This window comes from Garra rufa, chromosome 10 (genome assembly GCF_049309525.1).
Source record: "Garra rufa chromosome 10, GarRuf1.0, whole genome shotgun sequence".
NCBI lineage: Eukaryota > Metazoa > Chordata > Actinopteri > Cypriniformes > Cyprinidae > Garra > Garra rufa.
This window is the reverse complement of record NC_133370.1, coordinates 14,590,531-14,613,784: the sequence shown is the minus strand read 5'-3', so window position 1 is coordinate 14,613,784 and position 23,254 is coordinate 14,590,531. Positions and strand designations below refer to the sequence as shown.

At 36.3% G+C, this 23,254-nt stretch overlaps 1 protein-coding gene across 2 annotated transcripts; it reads right to left on the bottom strand.

Annotated features, from left to right (window-relative positions):
- Positions 1–599: 599 nt before the first annotated feature.
- Positions 600–22,889, bottom strand: nrd1a (nardilysin a (N-arginine dibasic convertase)). 2 transcript variants are annotated; one of them, XM_073848669.1, is made up of 31 exons: positions 22,842–22,889; positions 22,211–22,506; positions 21,674–21,932; positions 20,268–20,349; positions 20,012–20,165; positions 19,763–19,836; positions 19,579–19,674; positions 19,365–19,487; positions 19,221–19,278; positions 18,307–18,380; positions 18,153–18,222; positions 17,752–17,829; positions 17,493–17,613; positions 17,107–17,165; positions 16,954–17,008; positions 16,688–16,792; positions 16,461–16,584; positions 12,333–12,419; positions 12,117–12,236; positions 11,928–11,979; positions 11,581–11,731; positions 11,362–11,489; positions 9,320–9,482; positions 8,204–8,235; positions 7,977–8,115; positions 7,823–7,870; positions 7,127–7,179; positions 6,956–7,039; positions 4,753–4,960; positions 4,554–4,643; positions 600–1,534 (listed from the first exon to the last, which is right to left on the bottom strand). In XM_073848669.1, the coding sequence occupies exons 2-31, from the start codon at positions 22,384–22,386 to the stop codon at positions 1,313–1,315; spliced, it is 3,285 nt and encodes a 1,094-aa protein (XP_073704770.1). In that variant the 5' UTR covers positions 22,387–22,506; positions 22,842–22,889; the 3' UTR covers positions 600–1,312. The 2 variants fall into 2 exon arrangements, with proteins under 2 accessions (XP_073704770.1, XP_073704769.1); XM_073848668.1 differs by lacking the exon at positions 22,842–22,889 and having other exon boundaries at positions 22,211–22,834.
- Positions 22,890–23,254: the final 365 nt, after the last annotated feature.

Here is a 23,254-nt window from a genome sequence, read left to right as displayed (position 1 = left end):
TCTGAAATAAAGAAGACAAAAATAACGACTTTATTTAACAATTTATTCTCTTCCGCGTCTCTCTGCCTTGTTTACATACAGAGGAAGACGCACGCATGCGTCGTACTCTCGTGAATTAGGGCACAGAAAGTAGTTTTCTTTGCGCACAAACAGTATTCTCTTAGCTTCATAACATTACCGTTGAACTACTGATGTCACAAATGTACTATTTTAACGATGTTCTTACCTTTCTGGGCCGTTTTAACGTTTCAGTTCCGTTGCTGTCTATGGAGGGTCTGAAAACTCTCGGATTTCATCAAAAAAAAAAAAATCTTAATTTATCTTCTGAAGATAAACGACGATCTCACGGGTTTTGAACGACATGAGGGTGAGTAATTAATGACAGAATTTTTATTTTTGGGTAACCTAACCCTTTTCAGTGACTAAAAAACCCAAAACATTTTCATAGATTATACAAAGGTTTTGTTATTCGGAATAACGTGCACTGAAGAATCACGTACAACCAGAAACTTGTAACGTTAAGTCAATAGTGTACATTTTGATTCCACGTTTGTTTAATAATTTAATTGCGACTCATAAAAGAGATGAACACATTCAAATTCAGTCCATTAGTAGCTCCACGGTGCTTTTAATAAATATATATTTGCACATTCTGAATTTAAGCAGTAATATTAGCTGTTGCTCAGTTTACAGATTGAAGTTGTGCCAAATGCATTATGATGCTATAGCACTAAAGAGAAGCATCATCATTTTGGTCTTGCATGCTCAAATGCCCATCTCTGAAGCACCATTACACATCCTCAGTATCAGGCATCATCAACTGGCTACATAAAAAGCAGTCCAGCAATCTCTCTTACTGCGTTTCGCTCAAATATATTTCGGTTTTTAGCACAGTGTCATAACATTATAAATTTATTAGTACAAACTTAACACTGCAGACTTAATGATAAAATACACACAATTCTGAGTAAAGTCATTATGTTTATGTTCTAAAGGTCCACTACAGCCAGGGAGGGATATAATGAGACCTTAAAATCTGTTTCTGTCAGCAGGACCCCTAAAATGAGCCCCATCCATGTCTGTCCACCCACACAAACACACAACATTCACAGCAACGTCATTTCAACAGCAGGGCTCATTATATGAACGCACACATGGCTGAAGCTCGTTTCTCAAGTACGAGAGCAACGGGAGGCCGCCGACCCCTGCTCATCCTTGCTCAAATATGAAGGTAGACAAGAAGAAAGGATGGAAGATGGAGGTGGGGATGCGTTCCTGTGTGCCAGCTGGCAAAGTAAGTCCATGCTTTTGTTTATTTGAGAATCTTGTGGTAAGGGTAGAGATTGAGGGTGGAAGTAAAGGCTGGGATGTCTGTGATGGTAGTGGCTGAGGCCAGTAAAGTGGAAGCAGGAAGGAAGGTGAGTTTGGAAACTTCCCCATACAACGACATCTTACTGCCTTCCTCATCTTCCTCTCCAGCGGCTGGCTGTACTTCACTAGGAGGGTCGTTCTCTTCTACTCCATAACCGACAACCTGAAAAGAAACCATTCAAAATTCAGACTGGCATCTATAATAGTATTTTGACTAAACAAAATATGAACAAAAAGATTTGGAAATTAGTTATTTAAAGAGCAGGTCATATGGGTTTTCGAAAAATATATTTTTTGCAGTTTGTCTGCCTGTTACCGATCTACGTCACTGGGTAACACATTAACAATCCCCGCCTGCCTGCCTAAATACGAACACTCTGACCTGCCCACAAACACTTTTGCTATTTAGTGCGTTTACATCATGTTGACAAGACGCTGTGTTCCACAATACCACAGCAATACAATTCGAACCTTTTGTTGTGTGCTCGTCATTTTACTGAGGACTGCTTCTCTAATCTTGGCTTTATCCTCTTTGGCTTCTAATCTTATTTATTTGGACTAACAAGCGTCTCCGAACCACAACCTGTAAGTACGATTAATGAGTAATGTACTCACACCCTTGTCATCAAGGTGTTCATCTCTTTCTTTCCTCAGTCGAAAAGAAATTATGTTTTTTTGAGGAAAACATACTCCATATAGTGTACTTCTATGGTGCCCTGAGTTTGAACTTCCAGAATGCAGTTTAAATGCGGCCTCAAACAATCCCAAATGCGGTTGTAAATGATCCCAGCCGAGCAAGAAGGGTCTTATCTAGTGAAACGATTGGTTTTTTTTTTTTTTTATTATTACAATTTATATACTTTTTAACCCTAAACGCTCATCTTGTCTTGCTCTGCCTGAACTCGTTTTTTTCCTGGTACAAGACAGTGAGGGTATGTCCCATCTAATTTTCTACCTTAACTTCAAAATCGCCTTTTTACCTTTTTTGTTAAGGGTGTTTGATCTTCTTTGCATGCTGATGGTTTTAAAATGATTTTGTAAATTGAGGGAGAAACTAAGATGGGACTTTTTCTACATACCCTAACTGTCTTGAACCGGAAAAAAAACAGTTCAGGCAGAGCAAGACAAGGTGTTTGAGGTTAAAAAGTATATAAATTGTAATTTTTAAAAACAAAATAACCCATCGTTTCGCTAGATAAGACCCTTTTTTCCTCAGCAGGGATCATTTACAAACAAATTTGCGATCGCTTAAAGCCACATTTATACTGCATTTTGGAAGTTCAAACTCACGGGAAGTCTACTATATGGAGAAAAATTCTGAAACATTTGCCTCAAAAAACTATTTTTTATGACTAAAGACAGACAGACATGAACATCTTGGATGAAAAGGGGGTGAGTACATTATCTGTAAATTGTTCTGAAAGTGAACTACTCCTGTAATAATAAAGAATATTACTTAGACATACTTTGTTTTACAAACTGTCGTTTCATCAGTTAGTCACATTAACACTCTGCTAATATATCCACTATTATTGTTTTGGTAAGTGTTCAGCAGCTAAACTTTAGCTGTGGGCACGATTCACTTACATAAGTTTTACACAAAATGTTTGTGTATGTCATTATTTTAAGAAGAGATTAGCGCTATATTTCATTTTATGAAAAGGTGCATCAGGGTTGCCAGTTTTTTTTTTTTTTTTTACAACAAAACCCACCCAATTACTACTCAAAACTAGCCCCAATCACGTTTTGAGGGGGGGATCCCCCGTTAAAAATCACATTCTGGGGTGTAAAATATACGTTCTATGTTGGGATTGCCCTGGTAAATTAGCATTCCAGGGGCTAAATATGACGTTAATGGGGTTGTTTCAACCCGTGGACATCAAAAACAACCACGGACTTGTCAAAACTGATGTAGCGCTCGCTAACTTGCTCAAGTGCTCCTCTCTGTGCCAATCACAACAGAGGCACAATCAGAGCAGAGGCTTATGGAAGGGAGAGGTTTACAGACATTGTGCTCAAAGCTGCTTCGAACAAACCGTTTTGAAATCATTGACAAATGACTCCATGTATAAATGTTTATTCTGAGAAAATTACGTTTTTTGACCTTAGATGCATTTAAACCTGTTGTAGGGGACTCCAACATAATATTAGAACACTTTAAAAAACCATATGACATGCCCTTTAAAAAACTGGGAATTTTTATTAAAATCCACAAAGTAGTTCTTTAAAAAAATGTGAGTTTTTGGTAAAATCTACCAACTAGTTCTTTAAAAAACAGACTATTCAGTTTTTCCACAAAAGGAGGAATAAAAACCCTGAAACTGAAAATAATACTAATAATAGTAATTGTTTAAAAGTTACTCAGCAAACTAATATCAGTACATTAATAATGGTAAATGGTTATAATTTGATAAAAATATTATTTTAATCCATCACGATTTAAACATTTTTACAAATTCCAAAATATTCCACAATAATAACTCAAGGTAGTAACAATTTAAACAATATATGTGACCCTGGACCACAAAACCAGTCTTAAGTCGCTGGGGTATATTTGTAGCAATAGCCAAAAATACATTGCATGGGTCAAAATTATAGATTTTTCTTTTATGCCAAAAATCATTAGGAAATTAAGTAAAGATCATGTTCCATTAAGATTTTTTGTAAAATTCCTACTATAAATATATCAAAATGTAATTTTTGATTAGTAATATGCATTGTTAAGAACTTAATTTGGACAACTTTAAAAGTGATTTTCTCAGTATTTTGATTTTTTTGCACCCTCAGATTCCAGATTTTCAAATAGATGTCTCTCGGCCAAATATTGTCCTGTCCTAACAAACCATACATCAATAGAAAGCTTATTTATTGAGCTTTCATATGTTGTATACATCTCAGTTTTGTAAAATTTTACCTTATGACTGGTTTTGTGGTCCAGGGTCACATATTTTATTTGTGAACTTATGTTCAGCTATTCTTTTTAATAGTTAACTTATAACCATTTTAAAAGTTCCGGATCAAATGAGTGATTATATGTTATATTTTGTAATATTTTGGTACTACAAATTTTATTCTCATCCAATATTTTGAGAAGACACTGCCTTCCTTGTCTCCTTTGAGGAAACACTTCTGATATATATGAGTGATGAGTGAGGGACCAAGTGATGTGCCGGTAAACGTACATGTACACTGAGCTTCCTGTTGCCTTGGCCCCGGTGTTCCATGAACCAGTTCACGAGTTCAGCCTTGGTCATGAGTTTCAGTGCATCAATCTGTTATACAAGCAGAAAAAAATGACACTGTCCAAGTATATTCCCACAATTCATCATTAACACATTGCTGAACTGTCAGACTTCGTTCGTGTGCAACAGGGCTTCTCACCTCTCGGCTAAGTCTGTCGAAGACGAATTGCTGCGTGACCACCTCTGTCCAGTTCCTGTCCACCTCCTCACCGAGATGGGTGTCTTCGCAACCCTTCAGCTTGACAAGAGCAGTCACCTGTGTCTTAAAAGCCTCATCACTCAAGCTGTTCATCTTTTCTCCAAAGCTCACCAGAAACTCCTCAATCTTTGTCTCCACCAGCTCAGTGCTGGCATGCAGAAAGCGAGCACAGAAAGGAGAAGAGAAAGAGAGCACATTTAACACCACTAAAATATTTCAAAACTCAACTTAACATTAACCACTGATTCTGAGTTCAAACATTCACTAATGCTCCAGAAGAGAACTCAATGCATTAAGAGCCAGGGGTGAAAACTTTTTGAATTTGAAGATCAGGGTAAATTTTACTTATTTTGTCTTCTGGGACACATGTAAGTACCTTCTGTAGCTTCTGAAGGGCAGTACTAAATGACAAAAATGTTATTTAGGCAAAGTAAGAAAAATTTAAACTTCTTCATTCTGTTCAAAAGTTATCACCCCGGCTCTTAATGCTTTTCCTTCTGGAGCATCAGTGAGCATTTGAACCTTCTGTAATAGTTCTGTATGAGTCCCTCAGTTGTCCTCAGTGTGAAAAGATGGATCGTTGGAAAGTAGGGATGCACCGATCATGATTTTTCATGGCCGATTCCGATACCGATTTTTTACAAGCAAGCTGGCCGATTCCGATACCGATTTCCAATTTTTTCAAAAACAAGAAGTTATGCAAGTAAACAACATGTTTATTTATTATTTAACAGGCCAAACTGGTTGGAAAGTAGGGATGCACCGATCATGATTTTTCATGGCCGATTCCGATACCGATTTTTTACAAGCAAGCTGGACGATTCCGATACCGATTTTTTACAAGCAAGCTGGACGATTCCGATACCGATTTTTTCAAAAACAAGAAGTTATGCAAGTAAACAACATGTTTATTTAGTATTTAACAGGCCAAACTGGCTTTGGCTATTGAATCAATAGCATTTGACATCTGAAATTAAAAAAAAAAATAAATTAAATTAATTACAGTTTAATAAGTAAAACATGCTTTTAGTAAAGTAAAACAGTAAGCCAACAGGCATTTTAATGTAAAATAATAATAATCATTCTTAACAGAACAGACTTTTATTTTTGACTTTTCAAAAGTAAAGTAATGCTTGTTTTGTTTTTTACAAAAAGAAGCATCTCAGCTTTGTCACAAGTGAGTCTGTTTCTTTTTTCATCTATCACGTGAGAAGCTGAGCTGAACAAACGTTCGCTGTCTGCGCTTGTGCAGGGCGAGGACAGGTACGCTCGCGCAACTTCAACAAGCACAGGAAAGCGGCTGTCCTTTGCAGACATTGCAGATTGCAATCTTCACATCCTGCTCACAGATTTCGAAAAACCTCCACACAAGTGACATGTTTCTGAATGAATCGAATGCCGTGGCCCGCGTACACACTTCCGGAAAAAAAAAAACGGCTGGGATAAAAACGAAAACGATTTCGATTTATGGCCGGTCAATTGGTGCATCCCTATTGGAAAGGGTTCAAATACACAAAAATGCTGGAAAACCAAAGAATTTGTGGGACCTGAAGGATTTTTTTTGAAGAACTGTTCCAGACAAACAAAGGGACTCATGAACAACTATCAGTAAAAAACAAACAAACAAAAAAACGCTATGGATCATTCAGGAAACAAAGTATTAAGAATGAAGTGTATATAAACTTTTGAACAGGGTAATTTTAATTCAACTATTATTTTCTCTTGTTAATTATATGTATACGTCTTTAATGTAAAATATCCTATTCAGGTCAATACTAAATCAAAAATAACATGCATTTTGTATTATTCCATCTTATTTTGGTAAAATTAACATTTTACATTTTGACTTCAACTGTATATCACCACAACATTTTACAAGATAGACTATTATGAAGCAATAAAAATGTTATGAATGATGTAAGTACATGAAAGTATTGTTAACATTCAGTGTAGGCTGTATTTCACTTCAGAAATAATAAAGAGAGCCAATCAGTGTAGAGTAACACAGCAATTTAGTCGAAATGGAGGTGCAGATAAAGGTTAATTATGATTTTGAAGTCAAGAGGCAGCAGCTGCAGCACATAAATCAGATAATTCTGATGCAGGAGTGAACTGCAACCAAAAAATCACACTGAGAGCTCACTTGAACTTGGTGGCCTGAGTCTCCACAGTGACTGAGAATCCAAGGACACCTGATGTGTTTCTACAGGTTGGGTAGACATGATATCTGTGAAAACAGACGGAGTACAACTAATTAAACCCAGCAGCTGGAGGAAGATAATGTCTTAATGTCATCTCTGCGTTACAGACTTACCCCAGTGTCTCTTTGGTTCGGAGGAAGTCAAAGCATGGCTCCTCCATGTGCATCTACAACACAGCAGCCGCAATGATAAAACATGAAATGCTCAAAACAATTAATGTAATGCCACCCATGTAGGAACAAGCTTTAGCAGAAATCAAATTTAGCTTTGCTTAGTTTTTCTTTAGCGAGGCTTTAGTTTAATATGCAAACCAAAACTCCAAACTGAAAAAAGATGTCAGGGATTACAAACAATGAAAAAACAATCCCGGTTATTAACATTTGTTTCAGCAGATATCTTGTAGTTCCAAAAGCTGTTATCAGCAGCGATTAATCGGCAAAAATAAATAAATCGTTGGACCTTTAGAACAGCACATTACACTTTACAACGAGAGCCAGCTCAACCTCTCAGAGTGTTTTAAAGTAACTGCTGAGAAAGACAGAGAACTGGACAGCATCCAAAGTCAGTCTTCAGTATAAAGTAAAGTGGATGAGTTGAGCTTATGGCCATGCAGATGTGTGTGCTCAGCGCCCTAGAGAGCAATAACTGAGAACTTCTTTTGAATCTGGCAGGAGGGACTGACTTTATTGCTTAAAAACCCTGGGGCAGCTGTTCTTAAACTTTTTATACATACATAAAGTTACAGTAATGTTTACTGTAAGCAATACCATTCGTTATGTAGTCAGCCAGCAAAACTGAGTCATACTCACCACTAGTAGCTCCATAAGAGTGTGCTCACGCAGGTTCTTAGGACCGGACTACCAAAAGATAGAGGCAGATATTAGAGACAACCACTGTTATTTTAGAAATATGACATATAAAAATAAATATGCCTATATGTCATGTCTATCTTGCTGGTTTTACCTGGTAATACACAGTGACTTCAGAGTTGGCATCTCCTTTGTTGAGAGACTTCACTTTGCACAGATGATGTTTCTGAGGAAGTTCAACCACTCTGAAGAGAACAGGGACCTCTACTGATAGCTTCTTGAATTGCAATTTGCTGAAAGCAAAAAAAAAAAAAATGCTATATGTAACTATATTTTATACTTTTTTAATTGTAATGCTATACAAAATAAACTGGTGCTTACTCTGTAACATACTGCAAAAACCCCATGGATTCCTACAGGTGATGAGAAATAAAAAATTACAAACTTGTTTCATAACAGATCAACTGTAGTTCCGATAGTAAAATTAAAGCTTTTGCTTATACAAGTATTATATAATTTTGTAATATTCAAGGTATACACTGCTATTCAAAAGTTTGGGATCAGTAAGATTAATGTTTTTTTAAAGAAGTTTCTTATGCTCATCAAGGCTGTATCTATTTAATAAAAAATGCTGAAAAAAATGTAATTTTGGGAAATATTACTGCAATTTAGAATAACAGTTTTCTATTTTAATATACTTTAAAATATAATTTATTCCTTGGAAGCAATGCTGAATTTCAGCATTGTTACTCCAGTCTTTACTGTCACATGATCCTTCAGAAATCATTTTAATATGCATATTCATAATCAATGTTGGAAAGAGTTGTGCTGCTAAATATTTTTTGGGACCTGTGATATTTTTTCAGGATTATTTTGATTAGTAAAAAGTTAAAAAGAACAGTGTTTATTCAAAATAGAAATTTTGTGTTACAATATACACTACTATATAAAAGTTTGGAGTTCATTTCCATTTAAAAAAAAGAAAAAAAAAAGAAATTAATACTTTTATTTAGCAAGAATGTGTTAAATGAATAAAAAGTGATACTAAAGACTTCTATTGTTAGAAAATATTTCTTTTTTGAATAAATGCTGTTCTTTTTAACTTTTATTATGTATCAAAGCATCAAAGAAAAAAATATCATGTTTTCCAAAAAATATTTATCAGCACAACTGTTTCCAACGTTGATTATAAATCAGTATATCAAAATGATTTCTGAAGGATCATGTGACACTGAAGACTGGAGTAATGATGCTGATGAAAATTCAGCGCTGTGTCACAGAAATAAATTATGTTTTAAAGTATACTATAATATGTAACCATTATTAGAAACTGCAAAAATATTATATATTATATATATAATATAAATCTTACTGTTCCTAAACTTTTTAACGGCAGTGTACAAGGTAAGCTCTATCAGCTGCAATTGTAGGATATTTTGAACCTGGAGCGTTTCTTGAAAAGCAAATACATGCAACATAAAACATGAGAAAACTCACAGTGCTAGTGAAGTTTCCTTGCACTAGTCCTTCAGCATACAGCTCTGTCTTGAAGCTGCTCACAAACTCTATGAGCTCATCCACACTGAGCCCATCCAGCACAGCCTGGTACTTCTGAATGGTCGACCAGCGAGAGTTTTCTAGAATCAGAAGCCTCACGTCTCTGAGGAGACACATATGGACAGACATAGAGCGATGAGTGGAAGACCATGTATTTTTTTTTTTCATGAAAACATATATATAGCAATAGCAATATAGACACTGGCATATGGGACTGCGTGGGTTGCAGAGACCTATCATGGTGTTCCAAGCCAATTATATTATGCTTCATTTTGCCTATTCGAAAGCAGTTTTGACACCACATCACTGTAGAAGCCACATCAACGTGCCATAAGCTACAATTCTAAAGTTTGAGGGGAGTAAGTTTTTTGTCTTTTTAAATTGGTACTTTTACTCAGTAAGAATGAAGGACACAAGTTAAAATATTGACGACTGCCACAAAACAGTAAGCAGCAGCTGTTTCTTGAGCACCAAATCTGCATCTTAGAAGGATTTCTGAAAGATCATTTGACACTGAAGACTGATTAAAGCAATAGTTCACCCACAAATAAAAATTCTGTCATTAAAAGGAGTAGTTCACTTCCAGAACAAAAATTTACAGGTAATGTACTTACCCCTGTCATCCAAGATGCTCATGTCTTTCTTTCTTCAGTCATAAAGAAATTTGTTTTTGAGGAAAACATTTCAGAATTTCTTTCCATATAATGGATATGTATGGTGCCCCTACGTTTGAACTTCCAAAATGCAGTTTAAATACAGCTTCAAATGGCTCTAAACGATCCCAGTCGAGGAAGAAGGGTCTTATCTAGCAAAAGACTGGTTATTTTCAAAACAATTGACAATTTCTATACTTTTTAACCTCAAACGCTCATCTTGTCTCATCTGCGATGCGTAGTCTGTGTAATTTTGGTCAATACAGTTTGGGTATGTTGAAAAACTCCCACCTCGTTTTCTTCTTAAACTTTAAAATCATCCTACATCGCTGTTTTGATCTTCTTTGCATGTTCACTTTGTAAACACTGGGTCGGTACTTCTGCAGCAATGTAGGGTCGATTTTGAAGTTGGGAAAGAAAACGTGATGGGAGTCTTTCAACATATCCTAACTGTCTTGAATCTAAAAAAAAAAAAAAAAAAAAAAAACAGAGTTCACGCAGACCTAGACAAGATAAGTGTTTGAGGTTAAAAAGTATAGAAATTGTCAATTTGTTTTGAAAATGACCGATCGTTTCGCTAGATAAGACCATTCTACCTTGGCTGGGATCATTTAGAGCCATTTGAAGCTGCATTTAAAGTGCATCTTGGAAGTTCAAACTTAGGGGCACCATTGAAGTCCACTATATGTAGATAATTCCAGAAATGTTTTCCTCAAGAAACATAATTGCTTATTGACTAAAGAAAGAAAGATATGAACATCTCGGATGACAATAAATTAAATTATCTGTAAATTTTTGTTCTGGAAGTGAACTACTCTTTTAACTACTCACCCTCATGTCGTTCTAAAATTTGTAAGACTTTCGTTCATCTTCAAGACACAAATCAAGAAATTTTTGATGAAATCTGAGAGTTTTCTGAATGTGATGCTGCTGACGAAGGAGACAGCTTTCCGAAGATGAACAAAGGTCTTACGGGTTTGGAACGACATGAGGGTGACTAATTAATGACAGAATTAAAATTTTTGGGTGAACTATCCCTTTAACAAAAAACAATTCACAACAGTGCTGGTGTCACTACTTGTGGGCGGAGCTACAGGTGTATATAAAGCAATGGTCACCAAACTTGATCCTGGAGGGCCGGTGCCCTGCAGAGTTTAGCTCCAACTTGCCTCAACACAACAGCCTGGAAGTTTCAAGTATACCTATTAAGACCTTGATTAGCTGGTTCAGGTGTGTTTAATTAGGGTTGGAGCTAAACTCTGTAGGGACCGAGTGTGGTGACCCTTGCTATAAAGTGTAAGTGTAGTGAAGGCAAACATAAAGACGCACTTTCCAAGCTTCTCAGGCTTGATAAGGATGTTAAAGTAGGTTTTCTTCAGCTGCTCTGCAAACATGCTGAACACATCAGAAGCAGCGGAGAAATTGGCGAGATAATCCACAATCAGGTTGAACAGCAACTGCAACAAATATCAGCAATTAAAAAAAAAAAAAAAAATTCACAAAATTGAAACCAATTTCTGTATAATCTGATTTGTGCTTGTTATTTACCGGTAGTTTGTGGTTGAAGCCCTTAACCTTGATGACAAGGCCATGCTCCCCAGCAACCAATTTATATTCTAGCTGCGCCACATCAGCCTCGTAGGCCGGCTCGGCCAAGTTATGCACCAGGATATTCACAAACAGGTCAAAAAGCACCAGGCTAAGTTGAGGTGAGAAGAGAGAACAAAAAGAGAAGGTCAGGTGGAAAGGTAAATGGATGAACCAGAATAGAAACCAGAGATAGTGACTCCTAAGACCTGAGCAGACACACTAATGGCTAGATGGGGTTTCCATGGCTACAGCATTTACAAGATCTGCTCGAATGACTGTATGTTTTCACATGATCTTCAGCTTACTTTTTTGGAGACTTCTGAACCACAGGTGAAATGAGGTGGAACCGTACGTACGCTGTAGGAAGAGAGAGAAAACCGAACTGTGAGGCGGGTAATTGAGCACAGGGTACTTTCGTACTTTCCACTCAATCTATTTTGCTATTGGACATCGTAGACATGATTTATTGAATGTTGAGACAAATACAATGACACCTTTGGGGATCTTGAACTTGCTGTCCTTCTTATACCACAAACACCCTCTGTCATTGTTCATTATTCTGACAGGGTACTCTGTGTCTGGACAGTCAGAGGTTTTGAGGGCGAAATCAGTGGCTGAAGGAGAAAAGAGACATAAGAAATGGTCCTGAAACAGGCTACAGATACAGTACATAGCAACAACATTAAAAGACGTCAACTGAAGACACCCACCGATGAACTTATTTTCAGCAGGGAGGTGAAGGCTTGGGTTTAAATCGAAATCTCCTGCCCAGAGCTCTCTCCAGTGCTGCTGTATGTCTGTTAGGAAAAAAAATGGCTCAAACAACTGCTTGGAGGATCTATGCTTAATGCTATTTCTTGCATAATGTGATAAACCAAAGATTAAGAATAAATATCAAATACATTTTAAACCAGGAAATAATTATTTCCAATAAGCATGTCAGGCTTTAAAAGTGAGAAATAACAAGTGTGAAAATTACAACGTGATTCACTCACCCTCAAGCCATCCTAGGTGTATATGACTTTCTTCTTTCAGATGAATACAGAGTTACATTAAGAAATGTTTTGGCTCTTCCAAGCTTTATAATGGCAGGGAATGGCTACTGAGATTTTGCAGTCCAATAAAATGCATTCATACATCATAAAATGTACTACACTCTCCAGGTGGTTAATAAAGGGCTTCTAAAGCGAATTGATGCTTGTGTGTAAGAAAAAGATCAGCAGATGCCGTAGGACGTGGGCGAATGTGGTAACGAACGTGGAAGTGCAGCGGAGAGAGCAAAACAGAACACTAGTCACAATTTAGAAGTACAAAACAAGGATTTGTAATGAAAAATCTTTGGGGAATTCAATATAAGCCTAGACTGGTTTTCCTTTGCTTTAAACAAAACAGTCCCTCCAGGATTTGTGAATTTTGTGATCCAAATGTCTGATTTGGTAATGGTAATTTCCAAAAAAATTGCACAAAATTTGCAATGTTTTTTAATAATTATGATAGCACATTTACCAGATTGTATTGTTGCATTCACAATAGTCTTACATGACACAAAGAACAAACTAAATGTATGACTTATTTTATTTTGCTAAGAAACTAATGACAACTGGACAAATAAGTACAATACAAAGGTAGAGAAAAACTATTATTTTTGCTGCTGCTGCTGTTGTTGTTTCATGAATTTTACGAAACTACCATAGGCTTGCATAATAGGACTTTAGGCCTGAATTATAGGCCTAAAATTAAAATTAAGACCATTACGCCGGTTTCACACTGCAAGCGTAAGCAGGGCGTAAGCAGCGCGTCCACAGCGCGTAAGCAGAGCAGAAGCAGCGCGCATCCATTGGGCTTTCACACTGGCAGCGTTTGTCGCGCGCAGCTGAACCGCAGCTTGTGTACTGCAAATATAGACGAGTATCGTTCATTCGGTCACGCATTTCAGGTGTTCTCCGACAACTGTCTGTCATGTGCATTGAATTGTAATATGGTTGTATGTTGTAGATTTAAGCAGAAAATGAGAAACTCTAAAATATTTAATATATTTTTAGACAAAGATCTTAAAGGTCTTAATGATTACCAGTTTGGTTTAAGATAATTAAAGCAACAGTTTTTCAACAACGAAAAGAGTATGTAAAAGTATTATATATGGCCGGGGTACTAATTGCCCCGGCTGTTGGGGCTAAAGGCACAATAATTTACAAGATAAGTAATAGATTACTGACTTTTACATTTGTTGACTCATATGGTATATATCATATTTTTTATGGTGGTTGTCCAACTTTGAGATAATGAAACCATCATATTTAAAAACATGATAAGACATATCATATAAAAATATTGTTGTTACTACTGTGAATCTATATAAAATTATTATAGGATCTCCTTCAATACTTTCAGAATCTTCACTTTTAAAAATTATTTTGTTTCTGTATTTTAAAATATGCTCTATATTAACATTTTAATGGCAGTAGTATAAATATATTTATTCTTGTATACATCAAAACAAGCAGTAAATAGTACAAACTTTGCTAAAGTGATTGTTTTGAACAAGTAGGCAAACTAGACATTATTTACAAAAAAAAAACATTATTTTTGCTGGTGAGCCTTTTAAACCGTGATTGTGTAACATGTGACACATGATTTTATGGTGAAATTGTTATTTTTCGTGTTAATCAGGCCAGTTTTGATCAAGATCGATGCACTGTGGCTTTAACCCAGCGTAAGCGTCGCAGCAAAAATAGACTCGGCGCCAAAACGATCGCGGCACTGACGCTTCTGCTCTGCTCCTGCTACGCGCTGCCGCGCCGTCCCTGCGTGCGGTGTGAATTCTCTAATCTGTTAACATGGGCGCCGAAAAAAATACGCGCTACTTACGCCCTGCTTACGCGTGCAGTATGAAACCGGCGTTAGACAGTCATATACCATTATCAGCACGTTGAAGTAGTCTTTTCTGCTCAAAAAGGCGCCTAACTTTAGTGATGCAGTGCAGAGAGTCGGTTCTAGGAAGCTTCAGAAACTTGCCGTGGTATAAACACATGCATTGAGTGGACACATGCAAGAGATTTTATTCATCATACAGTGTAGATAGATAAACTGATTATAACGGGAGTGTTTTTTTAAAGTGTTCCTCGCACTAGACTAGGCTACACTAGTTAGTGATGAAGTTCTTTGATAATGTAAATGTTCTTTGCTTGTTTTTTGTAGCTGCTTTTTAAGATGATGTAAGGATTATATTATCCAGCATTGCACAGTCATTAGGATAAAGGTAGTAAAATGTGGTTTAGGCTGAATTAAATACGATATATCAGAATCCGTCTGTATATAGGAAACATAAACATTCACTTCAGTAACATCTATATGCGTTCATTAGAATTACGATGCGCTATGGCGCTAAACATACGCACGTGAATTATACGGGCACCGTTTCTATTCTGTATGAACTGAACTACATGAACTGATGACATCAATCAGACATCAGCGGTAACATTATTGCAATATGACGGTTATAGAAAGATACGTGCATTTACATTCAAGCGCGCACATTTACCACTCACTGAAGATAGCAGAGACTGAAACCGAAAGTAAACTTAAACTTCTCCGCCAAAACTACAGTCAGCGCTCTGTACACGCACAGCTTAGTCACATGCCCAATAATAAGACTACCCTTACAAAACGAATAAGGAATTTAGTACTCATGTTGCCACTGGTAAGTTCCGCTCTGCTGTTGTTTATCTGTGCGCCGTGCATGCACCTGTGAAAAAGTCGCGCGAGTAATTTACATCAAGTGATCGGCTTTTTTGATCGGCGCTTTTGGGGTTCGCCGATCAAGCTATTTTTAGCCAATATTGGCCGATCAATCGGAGCATCACTACTGAAAAGTTTAAACATTCACCGGCATAACTATTGTGCAAAGTTTGATATCCATTGGCTCACCTTTATGGTTTAAACCAGAAATACTTCCAATATTGCGATGTAACTGCAAACCCCCATGCATATGCATTAAATGAAGGGAGGAGTAAAAAAAGAGGAATCAACTCGGTATGCCACACTGTCTAAAACATGTCTCTATGCTTGTGTGCGATTTGTGTGTGTGAGAACAGCGTGTAAGTAACTCACCGGAGCTTACACTACGCATACGTCCTACATCATCTGCTGGAACACCACTCTCTCGTGAAAATACGACTGTTAGAGGAAGCTAGAGATTATGGTTTATAAGGTTTAAATATAGATATTTTTCTTATATTCACTGCCATTATAAAACTTGGAAGAGCCAAGGCTTTTTTTAATATAACTGATTGATTTCATCCGAAAGAAGAAAGTCATACACCTAGAATGGCTTAAGAGTGAGTAAATCATGGGTAAAAAATTTATTTTTGGGTGAATTATCCCTTCAAGCAACAGGAAGAAACAGCTTGTTGTGCTTGGACTTCAGATGTATCTCCCATTTGAGCAACCACCTACAATCTACTAGTATACTAACATCAGTTGCCATTTCCTGCAGTTATATTCAAAACTGAAATACTCCTACACAACCAACGTACCTCCTAATTTTGGCATTAGATTTTTTTCCTACAGCTGCAGTGGCTACACTGACTAATTTTGATAAGATAAAGCACCTTCTCCACTTCAAACTGGCAATTACTGCTGGTTTTAAGTGCATGAGTTTACTAAATATATAATTTTGTGACTGAGCTTATTGCAACAAGTAAATCTGCAATGTTTCAGCAATGGATTCTGAAATTCACTTGCAGACTCAGATTCTAAAATAACAAACTTGAACTTCTTATACTAAACATCGTATTTTAAACTAAACTGAAGAGTTAAAATTAAAAATATGCACAAACCCTCTATACTGTACTGGGTCCCAAACCACTTTTCCCTTAGTGGGCACTGGCCTTCATGCTCGGGGGACAAAAGGAGTAAGTTGGCCTTCTCTGGTGTGAGGAGGTTCAGTGCAGCAGAGATCACCTAAGAGCAAGACAAAATGAACAATTACTGTTTTCTTTCACTAGGCATGTTAAAATAGCACAAATATGTTTCAAAAACAGTGCTGGATGTGATGGGCAACTACCTCCGGTTTAAACTCAAACATTAGCTGGTCTCCAGTTAAGAAGTCCTCTTTAGGGAACATCTGCATGTTTTCACAGATGTCCTCCACATACTCAATAGGATCAGTCTGTAAAAGCAACACTGTAACCACAGAGTCTACACACAAATACTCATATCAATGTCTTTTCAAATTGCTTTGTATATCCAGAAATACAAAAATACTCCTTTGTTGGTGAAAAACAGCCAAGTGTTCATAGGTCGACAATAGTGTAAAATGCTTAACCTTACCTGCTCCTGATAGTGGAATTCATTAGCCTCGATCTTTTGAATCTCTTCATATATTCTGCCAAAAAAAGCAAAGTTTTCTGTGATTAAAAAGTTCTGCAAACATCCTCCTTTAAAAAAACAAACAAAAAAAAACACTTAAAGTAAAGGGTCTACCTCTGCTGGGGCCCAAGAGTCTGAAGCATTTTCAAGTACTGGAAGACCAGATGAGCAACCTGAATGTAGAAAACCATTCAAATTACCATGGATGCATTGATTCTAAGTGGGACTAAACTTTACAGCAATCGTGTCTGTTATAATTTAGGATGGAAAAGGGGTGTGTTTGCGCCTCAAAGGCTTGTAATCCTATTTTACACACATCTAGCAAAGCTGTTCGTTTCTCAGCTTTCCCCCATATTTCTATAATGACATTAAGTGTGAAAACAATATTATATCTTAAGGATGCTTGTAACTGTAGTGCATAATTTTGACATGCACTAGTAGTGTAGAGAATCATAGAAATGTAAAACAATCCAATGTCTAGACTGGTGACCTCTGCAGACCTCATAGAAGTTCTGGAAGCCCTCGTCTGTCAGAGTAATGGAGATACTAAAAATCGAATAGGTGGTGTTCTGATCAAAACCAGTTTCACTGTTTCCACCAAACAAAGCAAGAGCCCAGCACCTAGATTGAGAGAAAGAGATTCAATTTCAGTTTCTGGGGTTAGTGCAAAATTTATGTTGCACATACAGATTAGTTACAACGAAAGTGGAACCACCTTGTCCATTTATTAAAAACTAAATCATGAGAGAAAGGACTTACTTCCTCCTAAGCATGGACAGGATACTGCCAGTTCCCTCATGGCCAATCAGCCAAGCAATGTAATGCAGAGGCTTTACCCTGAGAACCAACATAACGATCTTTAAGTATATTATTTGAGAAATAAAATTGGAATTCCAATACAGACCAGCAAAATCAATATGTAAAGTTCCAGTGAAATAGCCATTCTTGACACATTTAAAGGAAAAAGGAAATTGGAGTGGGACATATCCAAGATGTGGATGCCCTTTAAGTTAACAAAGATTTAGATCAACAAAACTCAAATTTTGAAGTTCATTATAGTTTAACAGCACTTTTGAAAGATGTTTTCTGAATGAATATCAGAAAAAAATGACTGATCACTGAAAAAAGGGCCACATAGAGTGCCATCATGACTGGTTTACCTGTAATGTTTCTCTTGAGGGGGTAGAGCCCATGTGATGGTGAGGGCATGTACTTTTCTAACAGGCACCACTACAACAAGCAACAAACAAAATATTAACAGTGAGTTCTACAGTTTTATTAAACCTCATTTAAATATTAAGTTCTATGACATACTTCTGTAAAGTTTGTTGAAGGCAGGTGTTTCAAAGGGGCTCAACTGGTCTGAAAAATCAGGTTTCGGCTGCCCACTGAAAGGCATCGAGAAAGTCTTTAAACACATGTACACTGTCGCTCAAAAGTTTGGGGTCAGTAAGATTTTTTTTTTTTTTTTTCTTTTTAATAAAATTCTAATGCTCATCAAGGGTGAATTTATTTGATCAAAAATACAGAAAAAAAAATGTAATATTGCAAAATATTATTGCAATTTTAAATAAATGTTTTCTATTTTAATATAGTTTAAATATAATTTATTCCTGTGAGTTTTCTTCAGCCATTGCTCCAGTCTTCTGAAATCATCCACATATGCTGATGTATTATCAATGCAGAAAACAGTTGAGCTTCTTAATATTTTTTTGGAACCTGTGATACTTTTTTCAGGATTCTTTGTTGAATAGAAAGTTTAAAAGAACAGCATTTATTGGAAATCTTTAAATAAAAATGTTTTATAAGAATATACAATAGCATTCAAAAGTTTGGGGTCAGTAATTAAAAAAAAAAAACTTGTCTGAAAGAAATTGATACATTTTTGTATGGATGTGTTAAATTGATAAAAAGTGATTGTAAAAACATTGTCATTGTTGTAAGTTGTTAGACTTCTATTTTGAATAAACACAGTTCTTTTTAACTTTTTATTCATCAACGAATCCTGATAAAAGTTTTGCAGGTTCCAAAAAATATTCTGAAGAAATTTCAGAAGGATCATGTGACACTGAAGACTGGAGTAATGATGCTGAAAATGTAGCTTTGCATCACAGGAATAAAATTATATTTTAAAGTATATTAAAATAGAAAACGGTTATTTTAAATTGAACGGAAGTGTATATTATCACATTTTACAGACATTCAAATAGGGCTTTGGTTGAGCTTACTTGTTGGGGACTTGACTGAAGATTTCTCTAACCCATTCCTCCAGGGTGTCAAGACTCTCTATGAACATAAGAGTAGAAGAGATTTTAGGATCATTTTCTATTAGAAATATCATCTCCAAGTTAAGTCGTGCAAACAGCACCTACCTTTAGACTGCACAGCTAAGGTCATATAGTGGGCAGAGTAGTATCTCTTCCAAAACTCACGGAGCCGTTTGTAAACATTGATATTCTTTTCCCGAGGCTCAGTTTTCAGGGTCTGTGCATTTCCTTAAATACAAATCACAAGACCATCAAAAAAAGCAACTTTACAATAAACCTTGGAGCTACTCTAAAGCAGCTTTTGACATGTTTGACTTACCCCAGCAGAACTTGCTCATGGGATGGTTGGGCTTTGCTAGGCTGCCAAAGAGCATTTCCTTACGGTGAGAGTCTGAAGGCTTAGCAAGCTGATATTCTGTAGCAAGCAAAAAACAATAGGCTGTTAAACTGCACAGTTGAGCTATCAAGAACATTTTAATCTATAATTGAAATGCTTTACTCACCACTGTCTACAGCCTCAACCTCTCGGTCAATGGCGTCTTCAATCATAAGAGGACAGATGAAAAACTGAGCCCATCTGAGATTACAGAAAAAAAAAAAAAAAAGGTTAAAACATAAATAAATGTATTTGCTTTTATTTAAATAGTTTTGGGTAGAAAATACTTCATATGTTCTGACTGAAAAAAGACGACAAAGTGGCCATCAAGATAAGAGGTGATGTGATAAGATCAAATCTTTAAGAGCTGCTTCACCTGTCAAGGGCTTCTTTGAAACGTTTTCTCTGGACGTCAAATTGGAAAATGGTTCTCTCACAATCAGTGGAAGCATTATCACTGCCACCATGCTTTTTAAGAAATGCATCAAAGCCATTTTCAGAAGGGTACTTTTCACTGCCCATGAACACCACTGAAACATAAGTAGAGGGTTACGTTTGAGTGAAGCATTACCACTGAGAAAAAAAGCATTGTTAAATAAAGTAAAAGCAAAATGACTGCAAGAGTGACTTACTGTGTTCCAAGAAGTGTGCAAGGCCAGGTAGGTCATTAGGGTCACTGAAACTCCCTACGCCAATACAAAGGGCCGCTGCAGACTAATTTCCGAAAAATAAATAAATAAATACCAGTCAAAAGTTTTTGAACAGTAAGAGCTCAAATATTTTTTAAAGACATCTCTTCTGCTCACCAACCCTGCATTTATTTGATCCATAGTACAGCAAAATCAGTACAATTTTGAAATATTTTTACTATTTAAAATAACTGTTTTCTATTTGAATATATTTTAAAATGTTTTTTATTCCTGTGATCAAAGCTAAATTTTCAGCATCATTACTCCAGTCACTTGATCCTAATATGCTGATTTGCTGCATTACATTTATTATTATTATTATCAATATTTAAAACAGCAGAGTACATTTATTCAGTTTTCTTTAATGAATAATAAAAAAAAAAAAAATCCAAAGAACAGCATTTATCTGAAAAAAAAACTTTTGTAACATCATACACTATACCATTACAAAAGCTTTCTAATCAGCTGTTTTCAACAAAATAATAATAAAAAAAAGTTTTTTGAGCAGCAAATCAGAATATTAAAATGATTTCTGAAGGATTATGCAACAAGAAATAATACTACGAAATGCAGCTTTGAAATCACAGGAATACATTATATTTTAAATTATATTTAAATGGAATACAGTTATTTTAAACAGTAAAAATATTTATAAATTTTACTGTTCAAATAGAAAACCGTTATTTTAAATAGTACAAATATTTCACAATTTTACAGTTTTTGCTGTACTTTGGATCAAATAAATGCAGGCTTGGTGAGCAAAAGAGACCTCTTTAAAAACCTTTTTACTCTTTTTTTAGACTGGTAGTGTATTTCAAATGCTACAAGCGAGTTTAGGCATTGAAACATTATAATGTAGATTCATTAATATTCATTTTGAGATTTGCTCAATGTTACATGTAACAGTGCTATTACATTAGCATGTAAATGTAATAAATTGTATAACAAATTAATCGAAACTATTAAAAAAATAAATTAACAACAAAAAATGTTAATATCAGCTGATATACTGTGTATCTTTCGAGTCGCAATGAAACGGAAGTAGTGACAGACCAGAGTGAAAAAGATTATTAAAGAAGAAAAAAAAATGTATGGTGGGGACTTGGTTCTATCCATCAGATGTTGTCTGGATGGAGGCATGATAATGTGACATGATATAAGTGGAAAAAATGACTGGAGAAGTTGTTTTAAAAGAAGGTCAAGTTATGACGGTTAAAAAAAGATTTGGTAAAAAAAAAAAAAAAAACATGGTAGGATTTTGCTTTCATGCTAACTTTAATATATAGATTCAATCTAAATAACATGCAGCCAGTATCAGAATCTGAATCCCTAGACAACAAAACACAAACCTGTTTTTCAGATCCCTTTTTCTTCTTCTTGTCATCGTCCTCGTCAAGCTCTTCAAAATCGCTATCTTGACTGTCCCCTTCTACTTCAGATTCCTCGTCTGTTCCTTCCCCTGAGTCTCCCTCCTCTTCCTCTCCCTCTGCCTGCTCTTCTTCTTCCTCCTCTTCAGAATCTTCATCATCCTCATCTTCAGCTTTCCCATCTAAACCACTCAGATCAGAGATGAGGAGAGCCCTCAGTCCGTTACTCAGCTCAATGAATCTGGATAAAAAAAGAGGGGGAAAAATCTGTTAGCTGGTTTAGTCATCAGCACTCGCATGCAGTGTTGTGTTACACACTCAAGAGATGCAACCAGAGCTTGTGTTTTACTTGTGCGATCTCATATTTCTGTTAACTCCCTGGCCTTAAGTGCCAACATACTGTATCATTCATAATGTAAAATGATCTTTTAAAAGGCTTAACTTGTTACTTTAAGAATAAGACAGATGCTGGCCAATAGAACCTAGTACTATAGTAAAATCTGTACACGTGAGCCTTACCTGTATTGTTTGGGGTCACTTGGAGATTTAATAATTTGATGGTCTCCTTGGTTGTCATCTCCACCACTGTCCCCTGGAGGTACACTGGGGTCTCTAAGTGCTTCTCCCCGGTCTGGACCAGCAGACTGAGCAGCACCGCTGGCTGCAGCACATTTGAACTTGTTTGTCTGGGGCATCTTGAGCAATGATGCTACTTTAGCACTGGAGTTGAGGTGAACGGGTCGGTTTATGACCCTGCTACTAAACAGGGGAAACGCACGAGCAGCCTTGAACAGAGCAATACTGACTTTGTCAGTCTAAAAGAAACGACACGCATATTAGAAACAGGGTGACCATAAAAATAAACACATTATGTAATCTATCCTAAAGGATGGATCTAGCTTTTGATGAGTGAATACTTGAACTTCAGATACATATTTTGACCATTTATATTTGTATCATCACCACTGTGCTACAATGAAGCTAATCTGCTACACAGTGACACAATTTACTATAAACCAAAAACGGTTTAACCGCTTGCTATGGCTAACAAACGGAATTAGTTCATTTGTCTAAAATATGATGCATCCAAGTGCGATCAGTCCATCACATTATTTTACAAAGTTAGCCAAGTTTCATCGCAGTCTCATACCTTCTATCCTTCTAACGAGTCAGCCGAACTATAGCACTTAGCCTGTCACCGGTAGGTTGCGTCTATGCAACAACAAGAGTTGTGATTCGTCAAAGGCCATAGGCGTAGTAAAACGCGACTCTCCGATTGGCCCAAATCCGTTCTAAGATGAATAGATACATGATGCTGATTTATCTGTCTCAGCAATTTGTAAGTTTATGTTGCGGTCTATGGAGATTCTTAGTTATCCGTCCATCACCAAATGCTAACTTAACGGCAAAACTGTATAATGATATGACATTTATTTTACCTGTCTGTGTTTTAGTAATTGGATGTACAGAATTGGTAAGACATATACAGAATATACAACAAAAGATGCATACATGGCAGCTTAAATATAGCCAACACCTTCTCTTATTAATATATACAGTCAA